The 17,287-nt window shown below is 37.1% G+C and overlaps 1 protein-coding gene across 4 annotated transcripts; it reads right to left on the reverse strand.

The window, feature by feature from the left end:
• Positions 1 to 3,235: 3,235 nt before the first annotated feature.
• LOC107761822 (mitogen-activated protein kinase kinase SIPKK-like) lies at positions 3,236 to 8,252 on the reverse strand. Of its 4 annotated transcripts, none has more exons than XM_016580108.2 (9): positions 7,836 to 8,252; positions 7,634 to 7,718; positions 7,143 to 7,277; positions 6,828 to 7,052; positions 6,564 to 6,746; positions 6,162 to 6,385; positions 4,653 to 4,698; positions 4,470 to 4,569; positions 3,236 to 3,621 (listed from the first exon to the last, which is right to left on the reverse strand). In XM_016580108.2, the coding sequence occupies exons 1-8, from the start codon at positions 7,910 to 7,912 to the stop codon at positions 4,480 to 4,482; spliced, it is 1,065 nt and encodes a 354-aa protein (XP_016435594.2). In that variant the 5' UTR covers positions 7,913 to 8,252; the 3' UTR covers positions 3,236 to 3,621; positions 4,470 to 4,479. The 4 variants fall into 4 exon arrangements, with proteins under 4 accessions (XP_016435594.2, XP_016435595.2, XP_016435598.2 ...); XM_016580109.2 differs by having other exon boundaries at positions 4,460 to 4,569; positions 7,836 to 8,154; XM_016580112.2 differs by having other exon boundaries at positions 7,856 to 7,993.
• Between the last annotated feature and the right edge of the window lie 9,035 nt (positions 8,253 to 17,287).

Below are 17,287 nucleotides of genomic sequence, written 5' to 3' on the forward strand. Positions count from 1 at the left end.
ACTGAAATAATACATAAAAGGCAAGAAAATCATGGAAGGAATCCATGATTGAGAGGGATTCGGAGAAGAACGAGAGGGCGACTAGGGTTTTTCTGGGGGAGGGAGGAGTGTTTGAGGGCGGTTGCTGAAGAGAGAATGGGGATTAGGGTTTGGGTGAGGGGATATAAGAAAAGTGAGGGGAAATGTTGTGAGTCGTTGATTAATTTTGATCAACGGCTGGGGTTGATTTTTGGATTGGGTTGGGGAATTTGGTCGTTTGGGTTGATGAGGTTGTTGGGCCAGGGGTTTATTTGGACCTTAATGGTCCGAAATTAATCCTAATTTTGGGCCAGATTTAAAATAGGGAATTAAGGGGAAATAATTTAATAAAAAATAGTTAGATAAAAATATAAAAATGCCATTTATGCAAATTAATATTTTAAAATAATAGTAGAAGATTATAAAAATGTAAGATACTACTTCGACCTTGAATAAAATAACGAATGCAATAAAATTATAAAATATAGGCTATTATTGCAAGATTGTGCAAATAGCTTAAAAATACTAATGTAATTATATAAAACGAAGTAAAAAAAATATTTGAAACATGTATTATGGGTGCAAATAATAATTTTAGGTAATTAAGTCATCACAAAATAATTTGAAGGAGTAATTAATAGATATTCAAGTAATTTAAATATAAGAAAAATTAATTTTGAAGCTCTACAATTATGGAAAATTATAAAAAAAATGCTTGTAAACTAAATAATAATGAAAAAATAATATTTTGAAAGTATATATACTATTTGAAAAAATATGAGGGCAAAATTGGGTATCAACAGCCCTTTCCTTTGGTAGGTCTTCCTCTTCTTCCTCATCTTCCCTCTACGCTTGGACTGGGTTTGTGTTGTGGTAATTGAGGAGGAGATATTGTTGGTGTGTTTATTTGGTGGTTCTGGAAACCCGGTGTAGGTATCATCGTTGGTGTTTTGTTCATCTGTAGGTTTGGCATATTCTGAAAAATAGGAGCGAGATTTGGGGGTGGCTGGACATTTGGGAATAAAGGTGAGTTCGAGTTGAGAAGGTTGTAGGGGTGAGTAGGTGTCCATGCCTGTTGATTCTGCCATGCATGTCGGCTCCATGGTGATCGTATCCCCTGGTATAAGGTTGTAGCATGTGCTAACCATGGGTTGTTCACTATATTTCTCATGGCTATCCTCAAGCCTTACGCTACTATTTGAGCCAGGTAGCATGGATCCTCGATTTGAATAAATATGTCGTCCCCGTTGATTTGGAGGCTCAAGCTTAAGTTGTAGCCCATTAGTCCATGCTTTAGCCAGCTTTGAGGTACGTGATTCGGGTCTAAGGGTAGGGTTGTGCATAGTATTGGTCCTTGGAGAGTATGTGGTATTGTTTGGGATAGTCTGCTCATGTGGTTGTTCCTTTGGTGTTAGTCCCTCACCCACACATTCCTCTTTATTCTTACATTTCTCTTTTGGTAGTTGTTTGGTAGTCTCAGCATCTTTGGTAGGTTTATTGTTGGTTTCTTCAAGTTTGTTTGTGTTTACAGTAAGGGGAGAATGAGGTAGGGGAGTTGAATATACGATAGTGTTTGGATTTAAGTTAGTAACCACTGGAGAAATTAATATGCCTTTCTCATTAATGCATCCAGGCATTTCGATATCAATTTCATTAATGAGATTGTGATCTAATGACATGAAGGAGATGGCTTGATGTGAGGTTGAAGAGCTTGCTAAGGAGCTGTAGCGGTTTTCCAAAGCTATGTTGCCCGCTTTTCGGGAAGGACTTTGGTTTGCAATTAATTAGTTTTGACCTCTAGGTGATAGGTCTAAGGATATGACCTCGTAATTATTTGGTGAGAGTGTTTGATTGATGCCCAAGTCCTTTTCCTTAATAGAGAGAATCTGTATTAACTATGGGGCAAAAAGAATGAGGTTTGGTGTGTGAAGTGGAACCGAAATTATGCTCATTAAGCCCATTAAGATGACTTGATTTTTTGTTAAAGTACTTCACATGAGTTGATTGAGAGGAGTTTGTAAGCTCTTGTTTATTACCCAAAGGATTCTCTAGGGTTTGGACGATGGTTTTATGGTACCCTAGGTTTTTGGGATGGCTGACGTAGGACTCTTTGGTAATAGAGTTAAGTGTAGCTTGACTTGGAGCCCTTGCATGAACATGTTCTTTACCCTTTGGGTGCACATAACCGTTAGCGACGGATACCTCCTTTTGTCCGTTTGTTTTTTTGGATGGAAGTTTGCCTTGGTTGCCTCCGTCTTGAGACTCCATCGGGCAAGCTTGTTGGTGGCTTCCAGTGATGGACTTGTTGAGGCTAATTGAATTTGTATTGCTTGTTTTCCCATCCTCCTATTTCTTTTTCCTTTTTTGATGTGAAACAATAGTCCAGTTCTCAATTTTTCTGGTAATGGAGTCCATGTCTTGGGTAGGTCTGTTATTAAGTATGTTATGGTGGTTTCCCTCTAGGGTGTCAATCTTGTTGTGAGGGCATAATGAGATGTTATGTCCTAGTCGACCACAACTGGTGCATAGGACGTTAAAACCCTCATAAGATACCCGTTGGTAGTATTTTCCTAGAATAATGTGTCTTAAAGAGGTTTCTCAATCGGGGCTAGGATACAAAGCCTAGCATATTTTCCCGTAAGAGCTGAGGAAGTGCAAGCGTCAATGCGGATTAGTCTCCTAGTTTGTTTCCTATTTTTTGTAAGATGTCGTAGTCGTAAAATTCTATAGGAAGCTCAGGTAATCTAGCCCATATGGCCGAGTAAGTTAGGGAGGCTTCAGATGCCACGAATCTAGGTTCCCATTTCCTAACGGTAAGGAACTGGTTTCCTATGAACCAAGGTCCGTCGTGAAGAGCTTTGTTGTAGTTTTCTAGCTTATTGAATTTTATAAGGTAATAGTCACTTCCTAGTTCAACGAGGGATAGGGCCTCAGTTGGTTTCCATATTGCTTGTAACTTGTTTTTGAAGGAATTGATAACCCACCCTCTTCCCCCAGACTTTAACAATAAGGGCACTTGCCCAATTTTTATAAATGCTCTTTATCCGCGGATGTGATAGGGAATTGATCCTTCTTTCAACAGGTATTAACTAAGTCAGTTATATCACATGAGCCCCAATATTTAGTTAAGAACAATATTTGTTTAAGCTGAGAAAAGGAGTACTTAAACTTGAAGCTGAAAAAGAGTATTTGGAAGTCGAAATAACCCGGGCCAGGATACGCAAAACATCAATGCTATGTAATGTAATATTCCTAGAAAAGTTCACCACCACACTATTACAACTTAAAAGCTATGACTCAGTTGATTCCAAAGTAAAAATGAGAACTCACTGCATTTTCTACTTCCAACTTAACATTGTTGAAAAATCCTGCTCCAAACAGCTATAAAATCATATACCACAACTTGGTGTCGCGGAAAATGTCAAAAAAGAACTTCCTATCATAGCAAATCTGGAGTTGTAGTTCCTGTTGTAATTACAAAGCCAGCAGTTTGACAGGATATCTGGAGGTTGTCTTTTACATTTTTGGAGCACTTGTTAAACTACTTCGCCACGATTGTGGATGCAGGCAACCACTTACGAATTGCAATACAAGGTACAAAATCTGCGAGAATGAGAAGTTGATGAGATTTCAGGAATGGCACAACAGAATAGGCCACAGATGATATACAAATTCACATATTGTTTTTTGACATATAAACAATTGACATATTGTTCTACCGAGGAAAATAGGAATATAGTTATTAAATCTTCCCCTTTTTTCCTGCCAACAGAAGTTTGGGGAAATAACATAACTGCATGTACATTACGAAGCTTATAACTATATAGTCCCTAATTACTATATGCCATATATTCACGTGGAAAGTATAAATTATTATAGATTAATGAAGTTACCAAAGAAAGATTGGCTAAAGTATTGATGAATACCTAATAATGATTAGATGCACACTTAGTTGAACTAAATGAGATGATCTCAAAGTTCTCAAGCAAATGAGAAGATAGATAATATGTCAGCTCAATTCAAAACTACCCGGCACAGAGATATCAATGGCATGATTTGAAAGATGAAAAAGGCCGGCTTGTTATTCCTTCAACTTTCACTCTACATAATGTGGGTAGATAAATAAGAGTACTGACATATACGAGGGAAAGGATTAGCATGAGAGTTGGGCGACTGCTAGAGAGAGGAAACGGATCAAAATATTTTAGGGCCCTCCAGACCAAAAAAAATAAAAAAAGGCACGCACCAAATCACAGAAACTTGAGACTGTACGAGTCAAGATAGTAAAAAATGGAAAAAGAGAAGAACAATCTGCTCCTTGGTCCTCCTTCGACATACTACCATAGACATACCAAGAAATAGTATCTTAAATAATGTCTTGTGTAAAAGCTATAAAAGGAGTAAAGGCATGGGGTCAAAATATAAACAGACAAAGACGTACGCATACATACTAATTATAGCTCAAAGTGTTGCCAGTGGAGGTCCAGCAGCTGCAAAGTAAGACCCCAGATCAACATCCTGGTCATTGTACATAGTGATAAAAGGATGCCTCTGCATTTCATAGAATTGCATACAGTCACCACGCGTAATTGATCAATAATAACTTCGACAAAATTGAAAGGTAAGATCAATACCATGAGTTCGTTTGCTGACAATCTGTCCTTTGGATCCTTCTGGACACTGACATAAGTTACTTCATTAGAAATTTTCGAAACCCCATAAGAGAATCAAAATTTGACAAATATACACAGAACAATTTGCACACGAACTCCAGGTATCACATTACCATATAGCCAGCTCAACATCAATGAGAAGCATATTAAGATTTGAAAATAGTTAGATGTGAAACTATAGTACTTTCCAATATTTTGCTATATTGAGTAGTATGGTTGAGATGTACATTATTTATACACACGAATATTACAAGTGGTACATTGGAATAGATGTAGCATGCTTTAACAAGTGTATTAACATAAAGAAAAGGAAGGATGTCCCCCTGTCTCAAGCCCCTCGAGCTGCCGACGAATCCATATATTAGAACTAAGAATCTGACTGCTGATATGCAGAACTTGATCCACTTCCTTCACCTATCCCCCAATTCCATCTTCCACATTATAAAGTCCAAAAACTCCCCGTTGACATGATTATATGTTTTCTCAAGGTCCAGCTTGCCAAAATCTGTGATTTTCCTTATAGAGTAAGCTTGTGAAAAGAGTTAGTTCGTACGGAGTCATCTTGTCAAAGGGGATTATCAAAGAGAATAAGAGATCCGCCAGCTGTGTTGAATACAAGGAGGGAAATGGCTCCTTTTTTTATAAGTAAAAGGTGGGAAATGGCTCTTAAAAAATATTTCAGATATGTATGATGCAGGGGGTATTCGTGGAGAAATCATTTCCACAAATGTATTGACTAGTGAATGAGAAAATATTCAGGTAGCTGATTACTTGAAAAGAGATATTCAAGGGGTCATCCGATATATAAGTTCTAGCATGCCTATTCACGAATTGGAACAAGAGGAGGTCGAAGAATTCTTTCAGAAATTTTTTTAATACTCGGTAGGGATAAAAAGGGAAGATAAGATGGTTTAAAAGCAAGTGAGAGAAAAATAATTTATAGTAAAATCTTATCATATGAAGCTTTGAGAAAGGGGAGGCAAGAGAGAGGATTGGGACAAAAATTTTTGGTGCACTTAAGTCCTGAAAAAAGTAGTCGTTTTTTGCTTGCTGTGCAGTGAGCGATGTATTGGTTGGAAGCATGGACTGGTGCACTGGTATTTAAGCACACTAACTGGTAAAGGGGGAACATAGTGAGCGGTTGTATTGGCTCGGGGAGGATGTGTGACTAGGAGGTTGGCACGAGCGACAGCAGGTGGTACTTTGGTTGGTGCAGACAGGGCTACCAAGAAAGTGCCACTGGCAGCACTTGGTCTACCTGCGAGTCTGTACTAAATTTATGGTTAGGGTTTGTGTTTGGGCAGTTATGCAGTTGGCCCCATACAAAATGTACAATGTGCGTTATTACCAACCTGATATGTATATTGTTTATACACAAGAATGTTACGAACCATATATATAGATACATGAATTATGCCTAAACTAATGCATTTACACAAAGAGAGGGCAATAAATTACTCTAACACTTACCATGCAGATATGAATGAGCAGAACTGAGGAGAAAATTGGTCAGAAGGAGCACAAGGAGCTGGTTGGTCAATAATTGCTTCCATAAGCTCATAAACATTAACCCATCCTTCCTCTCCCTGGGGTGGTGAATACGGGAATTGACCTGTTGCACACTCTAGAAAAACTAAACCCAAGCTCCAAATATCGCTTCTATACCCATAGGATCCTCCTGAAATTCTCTCTGGCTGTAGTACATAGCAGTATATCAGCAACTTGAAGGTTTTCCGAAAGATTGTACAAAACATAGTTGCAGCAAAATATGCAAAGAAAACAATTTCTTTGAGGTTATTTATGAATGACATTTACCTAGTAGTCTAATATTTTTTCTCGCTTTTATTAACTATCAGGCTGCAAGATACTCACAGACATATAATTGTATGTGCCAACAAACGTATTGGCGTGTCCTGATGTGCTTGCCAGTACTGCACTCACACCAAAGTCAGTGATCTTGACATCACCTCTGTGATTGATTAGCAAATTGGAAGGTTTCAAGTCTCTATGAATGATGTGCTTCTCGTGATGAAGATACCACAAACCTTTGAGCACCTAATTGCACGATAAAACAAGGTCGACTTATTAGCATGTCAGAGTTTCTTCTCGCTGAGATCCAATTATTTAACTTTTTACCTGCTTACAGATGGCAGCAAGATATTGTTCAGGAATCGTTTTGACTTTTTTCATAAAGTCTGCTAGGGAGCCGCCATCCATATACTCCAAGATTATGGAGATAGCACCATTATCAAAGAATGATTGGTAGCATATAACAACATAAGGACATTGGGATGACTGATTAATTCTCAGCTCCTGAGCAATATGCTTGCGAACAGACTCTTCAATATTCATTTGAATAACCTGAATTGTTACAACTAGTGTATAAAAACCAGTTCCTCACGATGGCAAAAAAGGAAGCAGTAGACAGTGAAGACTGAAGAGTATATATACCTTGAGAGCGAAAAATTGGCCTATCCATTTATGTTGAACTAACCGCACTAGACCACCATTTCCCTTCCCAATAACCTTAATCGCTTCAAAATCAGCTAAACATAACTGATTGTCTGATGGCTGTATAACTGAAGACTGAACAAAGTTGCAAATGTAAGAACAAATATCCTGCCATAGTTGCAATGGAGCAAAATGTATGTGGAAGAGAGATCTAAAACATAAAGAACCAGTAAATCGCTTTGCAGACCAATCCCAAGATGAGAATAAAACTAAGGCTCAAGGTAGGATTCGAAATCCCTGGACTTATAAGCCTAAATTTGTTGCAATAATCGGCTTGGTTTAAGATGAGATTCTAATAATAGTAGTAATATTAAAAGATTGTCAACATTTTCAATTCTTTGTGCAATGAGATAACGAACTAAATACTTCACAAGGTAAAATTTCAAATTTTTAAATACATTCCTTAAAAAAGAATTCTTGAGAAAGCATACAGTTTCAACTTCATTCTGAGAGACAATTCGAACTCCATCTCTATTCACAAGAAGATCCCCATCCTTAAACGTCCCTGATTCAGTCCTACACCCAAAAGTCCTCATCATTTAACAAATGCAAACAATGAACAAACACACACACACATATTGAGAGAGAGAGAGAGAGAGAGAGAGAGAGAGAGAGAGAGAGAGAGAGAAGTACAGGAATTTAGAGAGATTAACTTCATCAGGAGGAGGAAGAGAAAGCTTGAGATTAGGGGCTAAAATTCCTTTCTTCATTTGCAGTTGAACGCAACTGTGTAAAACTGTTTTCTGGGAAATTGGGTATTTCCTGTTGTTGTTAAAGTTGTCTTTTTTATGCAAATCTTGGGATTTAGCTGGGTCTACTGAAAGATAACTTCCATTTAATGATAGACGATTTCTATAGGTACATTTTTTCTCGTTTTATATGGGTATTTGCGTCTACAAAGGGCAGAGAAAGACAATATTGGAGTAAATAAAGAGAAGGGAAAAGTAAGTTTGATCTCACCAACCAAGAGAAACTGAAAAAGGAGGGAAGTAAAAAAGAAAAGACTCAAAAGGAGGAGGAAGATGCTGAGACAGTCGTTGACTTCTCCTCAATCTATTTGAAGAAAAGACAGTAGTTGAACAAAATATTCGAAAATTTAAAAAATTTTAAACAAAAACATCTTTTTACTCCACTTTTCTTTTTTCATTTTCTGAAGAGAATTCAAAAGAGATCTTATCGTGTGTAACAATTTTATTCTTAGAAGTAGCAAGAGCCAAGAGCAAAAACCTGTGTGTTTTGTTTCAAAATGGTCATGTTTCTTTTTTAGTGGAGTATTATGTCCACGTTCTTTGACAAAATACTCCACTGACAATCATTGCCCCAATAGAAAGAGAATAAAAATAATTATATTGTTGCAAAGCGTGTTAGAAAAATCTATATATATATATATATATATATATATATATATATATATATATATATATAATTGAGGGACATAGAAGAAGCAGTGTGGCACTCTCCTAAGCCAGGATTTTAATTTATCTTTTTTATCCATTTTTAACCTTTTTTCTATTATTTGTCTCTAACCCAAGAAAAAATTTTTAACAAAAACCGTTACTTTTTTTGTCAAAATTAAGGACTATTGAGAGTTGATCTACAACGACAATGATGCTCTAACCTAGAGCTCATGCATGGAGGAATTTTCTAGAAGTAAACGATAGAAGAGAGGAAGAAGAAAGCTTTTCTCATTAGCTTGAAAGAGTACAAGTTGGTTGCCTTTATAGACTCACATGCACGTGACTATCATGTGTCTCTAACCACCACTAACAGTGTTTAACTAACTCTAATGACAGTTGTACATTAGCTGGCTTATTACACATTAACACATCCAGTTATTCAGTTAACTATTTCAATACTCCCCTCAAGTTGGAGGGTGGAACACATCAAGCACTCCAAACTTGGATAAAAGCAAGTTGGTGTTGAGCAGTTCCCAAAGCCTTTGTCAAAAGGTCTGTCAATTGAGCTTTGGTGTTGACATGCTCAGGCAATATTAGACCATCTTTAATGGTGCCTCGAATAAAATGACAGTCTATCTCTATATGCTTCGTTTTTTCATGATATATGGGATTTGATGCAATTTGGATAGTTGTCTTGCTATCACAAAATAATTTTACAAGTGATAGATACATTCAGCTCTTCTAACAGTCCAATTAGCCAAATCACCTCTGAAACTGCAGCTGCCATACTTTTATATTATGCTTATGCTGAGCTTCTACTCACAGTATGTTTTTTTTTTTATTTCCATGATATAAGAGAATCCCCCAGCTTCACAATGTATCCAGTCACCGGCCGTCTGGTGTTTGGGAAGGCTGCCCAATCACTATCACAGTACACAGTCAACTATGTGCATGGACTATTTTTCAGCAGAACACCCTGACCATGTGACCCTTTCAAGTATCTTACCAATCTAAGTGCTGCATGAATTGACTAAGCACTTGTACAGCAAAGCTGATATCTGGTCTGGTGATAGTGAGATAGATCAGTCTCCCAATAAGCTTCTGGTATGAGGTAATGTCTGTAAGAATAGGATATGTGATTCCTCTACATGTGCATCACAGTCTACTGTGGTAAACTTTGCATTTACTTCCAAAGGTGTATTCACTGGCTTGGCTCCAATTAAGCCAACATCAGAGATTAGCTCAAGGGTATACTTTCTTTGATTAAGTAGTATCCCCTTTTGAGATCTCAGAACTTCAATCCCAAAAAAAATTTGAGCTCAACTAGATCTTTTACCTTGAAGTTCTTATGTAGTGTTTGTTTTGCTTGATCAATTAATCTTCCACTATTTTCAGTAATAAGGAGATCATCCACATACACTAGAATGATAGCTATATCCTTTCCTTCTTTTCTGGTAAATAAAGAATGATCATAGAGACTCTGAAAGTAGTTAGCTGCTTGAAGAGCATCAGTCAGCTTTATGTTCCATTGCCTGGATGCCTGTTTCAAACCACATAACGATTTGAGAAATTTACACACCTTATACCCTCTGGTTTTGGAACCCTTGAGGCAGAGCCATGTAGACTTCTTCCAATAAATATCCATGTAGGAAAGCATTATCGACATCCATTTGGTATATAGGCCAATTGTGTGAAGCTGCAACACCAATCACTATCCTAACAGTTACTATCTTGGCAACTGGGGAAAAGGTTTCATGGTAGTCCAATCCCTGTTGTTGAGTGTAGCCTTTAGCTACAAGCCTTGCCTTGTACTTGTCTACTTCTCCATTTGGCTTGTACTTGATCTTATACATCCATTTTGATCTAATTGCTTGCTTCCCTTTAGGTAGGTCTACTAGCTCCCAAGTCTGATTTTGTTCTAATGCATTAATTTCTTGTTGCATAGCTTTAATCTACTTCTGATCTTTGGATGCTTCATTCAAGGTTTTTGGTTTTGTATGAGCTGAGAATAGGCTGAGATATTCTTGATAGACTCCAGGCAAGTGATCATACCCCACATAATTGGCAATGGAGTATGAACATATGGTAGGCTTTGCTGCAGTGGTGACATAATCTTTTAGCCAAATAAGTAGCTTGATTACTCTCTTTCCTCTACCACAATCAGGCATTTGTTCACCAACAGCGACCTCTTCAGCTGGTTCTAAAGCCTGTATAAGTTGTATAGGATTTGCTGATGTATTGGACTGTGAAGACGTGGCATGATCTTCTGTGTCTGCAATATCTATTGTCTGCATCTCATGATCAGCATTGGAAACTGGTTCTACTGCTTCCTCCAATCCTGCAGAGTTATCTACTTGTTGAACTGGAAGAGGTTGATCCTCATACACATTATAATCTTGTGCATGTTTAACATTGTTTGTCATGTCTGTAAAAGGCATAAACAACACCTCTTATTCCTTTTCAACTGGCATTAATCTAAAGGGAAAAATTTCTTCTCTGAAGCTGACATCCCTACTAACAAAGAAAGTTTTTGAGTCTAGATCAAACAGTCTATATCCTTTCTGAGTCTTAGAGTATCCCATCAGTACTGCCTTTCTAGCTCTTGGAGCTAGCTTGTCACCCCTAGGTAAAGTGCTTGCATAACATAAACATCCAAATACCCTAAGATGGTCCAGTTTAGGCTCCTTGCCATGAAGCAATTTGTAGGGTGAATTCCCATCCAACACTGCAGTAGGTAACTTATTGATCAAGTAGACTGCAGTCTTCACACATTCTCCCTAAAATTTGACAGGGATGGAACTGTGAATCTTCAGGGCTCTTGCAACTTCCAGTATATGCCTATGCTTCATTTCTACTATTCCATTCTATTGTGGTGTGTAGGCACAGCTGCTTTGGTGAATTATACCAAGAGAAGAGAATAATTCATTACATTGAGAGTTGGAATTTTTTGTTCCATTATCCGATCTTAATGTTTTCACAGTGACATCAAACTGATTTCTTATCATTGCCAGAAAATTCTTGAGTACAATTAAGACCTCACATTTTGACTGAATCAGACAAATCCAAGTGTATCTACTATAGTCATCAACTACGGTTACAAAATACTGCTTTCTACCGAATGTAGGCTTTCTATAAGGCCCCCAAACATCAACATGTATCAGCTGAAAAATACTACTGGACTTTCTTATACTATTAGGAAAGCTTAACCTTACTTGCTTTGCCATTGGACATACTGGACAGTGTTCCTGCACCATGCCATTGGCTTTATTCTTTAGACTAGGTATGTGTTGCATTGCAACTGCTGATGGATGACCTAGTCTTAAGTACCATAGTTCTGCTCCATTTTCATCATTCTTCATTATTGCTGCACCTACAATAGGCTTACACCCTCTTTGTAGAATGTAAAGACCATTGTTCTCTCTACCAATCCCCATCACCTTTCCATTGTAAAGTCCCTGAAATACACATAAATTAGGGGAAAAGGTGACTGAACACAGTAACTTCTTGGTTAACTTCGAGACTGAAAGCATATTGAACTTGAAGTCTAGTACATGTAACACATTTGTGATTTTTTGACTTCCTAAGATCATTGTACTGCATGCACTTGTTATAGATGATTTATTCCCTGTTGATACCTATACTCTACTATCATGTTGCTTCTCTAAACTCCTTAACTCTTCTAATAACTCTTTGCAGGGTGTAATGTGATGTGAAGCTCCAGAGTCAATCATCCATTTACAAGCATATGTAGTAGATAACAATGAAACAGTACATGCTACCATATTTGTATTGCAATCAGTTGGTGGTGGCTTGTTTAGCAATCCCATCAACTGTGAGTATTCTTCCTCAGTGAAAAAATGTCCTTGCATCTGACCTTCTGCAACTGCATTATTGACATAAGGTTTGAAGCCTCCATCAGCTTGTGTTCTTACATTCGATTGTCCTGAGTTTCCACCAAATTGTCCTATTTTCTTCTTGTTTTTGAAATCTGGAGGGCATCCTACAATCTTATAACAATTCTCCTTTAAGTGCCCTTTATAACCACAATGTTCACACACCAATCCTGCAACTTTCTGCTTAAATCCTTGTGTCCTCCCTGCAATCATGGTTAGTGGATCCCTATGAGTGTCTACCACACCTAGGGATCTCTGGCTTTCTTCCTGAGTAACAACAACATAGGCCTCATTCACAGTCACAACTGGTCTTTTAGCAAGGATATTGCTTCTCACATTGCCTTGGCTCTCATTTAGGCCCATAAGAAACTGTAACACACGTTGTGACTTTAAGTGTTCTACAAATGGCCTAGACTCTTCACAATCACAGGAAGATAGTGAGGCTAAAACATCCAATTCATCCCATAGGTCTTTTACTTTTGTGTAGTAATTAGTCACTGAGTGTGTACCCTACCTCATTGTTGCAATTTCAGTCCAAGGTGATAGATTCTAGTTAGATATGATATGTCAAACCTTTCCCGAAAATCATTTCATACTTTTCTCGCATCTGAGGCGTATACAATACACGGTATCAACTCAGTCGAAACTATACTCCCAATCCATGACAAAACTATCACATTACATTTCTCCCAATGCTCAGCTAATTCACCTCTGTATCTACTTTTTACACAAGATCCGTCTACAAATCTTAGCTTACCCTTTCCTCGTAGAGCCAATTTCATTGCTCTGCTCCATATGGCATAATTCTCTGACCCAATGAGCTTAATTGAGATTAAAACTAGCCCTGGAGTATCTCATGCTTGGAGAAATAACGGATGAGTGTGATCGAGTGAGCTTACCTCATTTTCGGCCATATCTGCAGATTTTACCTTGAAAAATAGCTCGATTTCACCGGAGCTTTGCACCGATGCAGATTTCTCATGATCGTCGCTCTGATACCATGTCAAAATTAAGGACAATTGAGAGTTGATCTATAACGACAGTGATGCTCTAACCTAGAGCTCATGCATTGAGGAATTTTCTAGAAGTAAACGATAGAAGAGAGGAAGAAGCTTTTCTCATTAGCTTGAAAGAGTACAAGTTGGCTGCCTTTATAGACTCACATACACGTGACTATCATGTGTCTCTAACCACCACTAACAATGTTTAACTACCTCTAATGATAGTTGTACATTAGCTGGCTTATTACACATTAACACAGCCAGTTATTCAGCTAGCTATTTCAATATTTTTAAACGAAGCCCAAAAGCCAAAAGTTTCTAACGTTTCAGTAACAGGTATTTCTCCAAAGGCGAAAAGTCTTAAGGTTTGATTAAAGTGTTATCTCCAACAATAGTATTAGAGCATGTCTTCTGTGCAAGATCTCGCCACTTATTATTATTATTATTATTCCTTCCAGCGCTTAGATAGTCTTTTTCCTTTTACTACCTTTAATTCTTATTGATTTTTCAAGGCACTTGACGATTTTGACGACAAGGAAGAGATGTTCGGTCAGTTCTTAGTTTCTCTATATTTTTTCAACTTTTACCACGTGACCTATTTAGGCTACATTGTGTTGGATTATAATGTTGATGTACAAAGGCTGAAATAGCTTTAGGATATATGGGATTATGTTGTGTATTTTCAACACATGTTCATTGAAGTATAAGAATATATATAGTTCATAATCAATATGTAGCTAGATAAAAGTTTCTAACGTGTTTATCAAGAATTGGCATTATTTTGGAAATACAGTTTTGCTCACCGTAAGCCTGAGCAATATCAAAAGCTTTCTTTCTTATTTTATGTGTTTTATTTTTTTCTAATTTTTTAGAAACTCATACAAAACACGGACATATTGCCATTTGGAAAAAAATCAAAGAGGTGACCGATTCATAATTTTAGGTTTATGAATATTTTACTACATATTTTCCATCACTGAAATTTTTCATGTGTCTTCTTTTGTTATCTTTTCTCATTTTTTGCCACGATTTCTATACTAGATGTTCTATTTTTTCTCTGCATTAATTGTATCTTCCTTTACCCTATTATTGTTCAATATTTATTACATTTTATCTTATAATTATTTGTAATGTTGTGTGATACGTTTTTGAATTCTAACTAATTTCTCTAATTAATTTGTAATTTGTTCTTTTCATATTCCTAATTGTAGCTTCATTTTTTTTATATTGACTTCTGAAGTTTAGCATTTCAACCTCTTAAAATAGTAAATAAAATAATGTTAGGTGCTGATTTTGAATTAAAACGCAATGCTTGAGATGGATAAAGGTTCCATGTTTAATATTTCCTAGTCAAGAATCAGTTATCTTTTTTTTTTTGGTAATTAAAATTTTTTTATTATCAAGTATATATGTACAAGTCCAAAATTGGAAAAACTGGAGAACCACTGAGCTATTGCCTGCAAGTTGGACATGAAGCCCCAACTGCAGTGATCGTCTTATCTTCCTCACTATATTAATATCTTTTATGCCTATGGGTAACTATTAAGCTCTCTCAATCTACATTTTATCTTAGTTTTCCTATTGCCTCTCTGAAAGATGTCCTGAATTAATGATCTAAGTATCCCCTCTACATGCTGAGACTTAGCCTTGAATATTCTTGAGTTCCTCTCTGTCCATATGTAGTAGATGCAGCCTGCTAATGTCATTCTATATACTTCTGCCTTCGGTGTTTTCCCCTTCATTTCCTTTGTTGCCCATTCCACTTCTTCATTCCATGTTATTACTGATCTTTGAATCCCCTGCCATTTCAATAATCTTTCCCAAACCTCTCTAGTCACCTTGCATTCAAAAAATAGATGTTGCATGGTTTCATTTTCTTCCTTACAGAGTTCACATGTTTGATCAATCATCAATCCCCAGCCTGCTACATTGTCTTTGGTATGTAGCCTTGATTGTAGCACTAGGTTTAGTATAAAATCCCACCTAGGTACAACATAGTTGTTACAAGTTAGTTTCCTCCATGGCATTTTAGGATAGTCTTCTCTCAACTGATGGTACATAACTTTAATGGAGAATGAATTCATTTTCAGCAGATCATTGATGCACAACCCTGCCTTTGAAATATATGTTTTAGCTTTTAGTACCTTGTTTAGAACCCAGGAGGCTTGGTTAACTTGAACTTCCCAAATATTTCTTCCTTTACCATAGTATATATGGACCCACCTTACCCACATCTTATCTTTCTTTGTGCATAGGTTCCACAGTAGTTTAATCACAGCAGCCTTGTTCTAGGTCTCAAGATGCAGTACATTAAATCCACCTGTTGTCTTTGGCCAACATACTTTTTCCCATGCTAGTAGTGCTCTTCTTGATATATCAATTGTGCCTGTCCATAGAAAACTTCTGCATGTTGCTTCTATCACCTTAACAATTTTCTTTGGTAGCACAAAGATTTGTGACCAGAAGACTTGTATTGAGAAGAGTACATTATTTATCAACTGAAGTCGTCCAACATATGATAGGAATTTGGTAGTCCATGAAGTAATATCTTCTCTAGCATTGGTTAGTATTGCACTATTGAAATTCGTTTAGAGCTCAACGGGACTCCAAGATATCTGATTGGCAATTCCCTTTTGGCAAATCCATATGTTGCTAGTATCTCATCTTGCATTTCTCTATTGATACCTCCAAAGTAAGTGGAACTTTTATCTTTATTTGCTATCAGACCAGAACACCTTGAGAATTCATTGAAACAATCCATGTGCAGTCGTATTGATCCCACATCTCCTCTACTGAAAAGGAGTAAATCATTAGCAAAACTCAATTGTATAATTTGCATCTTTGTACATTTTGGGTGGAATTAAAATCTGGATTTCTCTGTAGAGTTTTAAGATTCCTGGTTAGGTACTCCATGGAAATCACAAACAAGAAGGGGGACATTGGGTCCCCCTGTCTTAGACCCTTCTTGGCTGGAAATGGTGCACAAGGTTTCCCATTTATAATGATCGAGTACGATACAATTTTAACACATGTCACTATCTACTCTATGAATAGTCTTGGGAAGTTCAGAGCACTGAGTACTTGTTCCAAGAAAGGCCATTCTAATGAGTCGTATGGCTTCTGCATATCTACTTTCACCATACACCTAGGGAAAACTCCTTTCCTGATATATCCCTTAACTAGCTCATGGCTAATTATAATGTTATCAGAAATCACTCTACCTGGGACAAAGGCTGCTTGATTTTGATCGACCGGGTAATTCATAACTCCTTGTAGCCTCTTGGTTAAGATCTTTGATATCAGTTTATACACTATAGTGCAACAAAAAATGGGTCTGAATTGTTTGACAGTATAAGGGTTCTTGACCTTTGGTATTAGAGTGACTGTGGTGCAATTAATAGGTAGATACATTCTCCTGGTATCAAAGAATTGTATCACTGACGATGTTATCTCCGTTCCTATGATGTTCCAGGCTTTTTTGAAAAATACAGCATTAAATCTGTCACATCCTGGAGCCTTGTTGTCATCTATATTATTGAGTGCATTTCTTACCTCCAATTCAGATACTGGTTCAATCAGCTTTAATTGCATTTCCCTGGTCAAGTATTGGCCATCTTTCATGACTTGTGGATTGATTGCAGGTAGTGCAATGGCAGCTTCTCCTAGGAGTTGTTTGTAGTACCCAAGAATTTGCTCCTGTATATCATTTCCCCCTTCTATCAGATTACCTCGATCATCCACCAAAGTTCTGATCTTATTTGTGCCATTCTGCTTTTCATGGTTGCAAAAAAGTA

Source organism: Nicotiana tabacum, chromosome 2, assembly GCF_000715075.1.
Source record: "Nicotiana tabacum cultivar K326 chromosome 2, ASM71507v2, whole genome shotgun sequence".
NCBI classification, from domain to species: Eukaryota; Viridiplantae; Streptophyta; class Magnoliopsida; order Solanales; family Solanaceae; genus Nicotiana; species Nicotiana tabacum.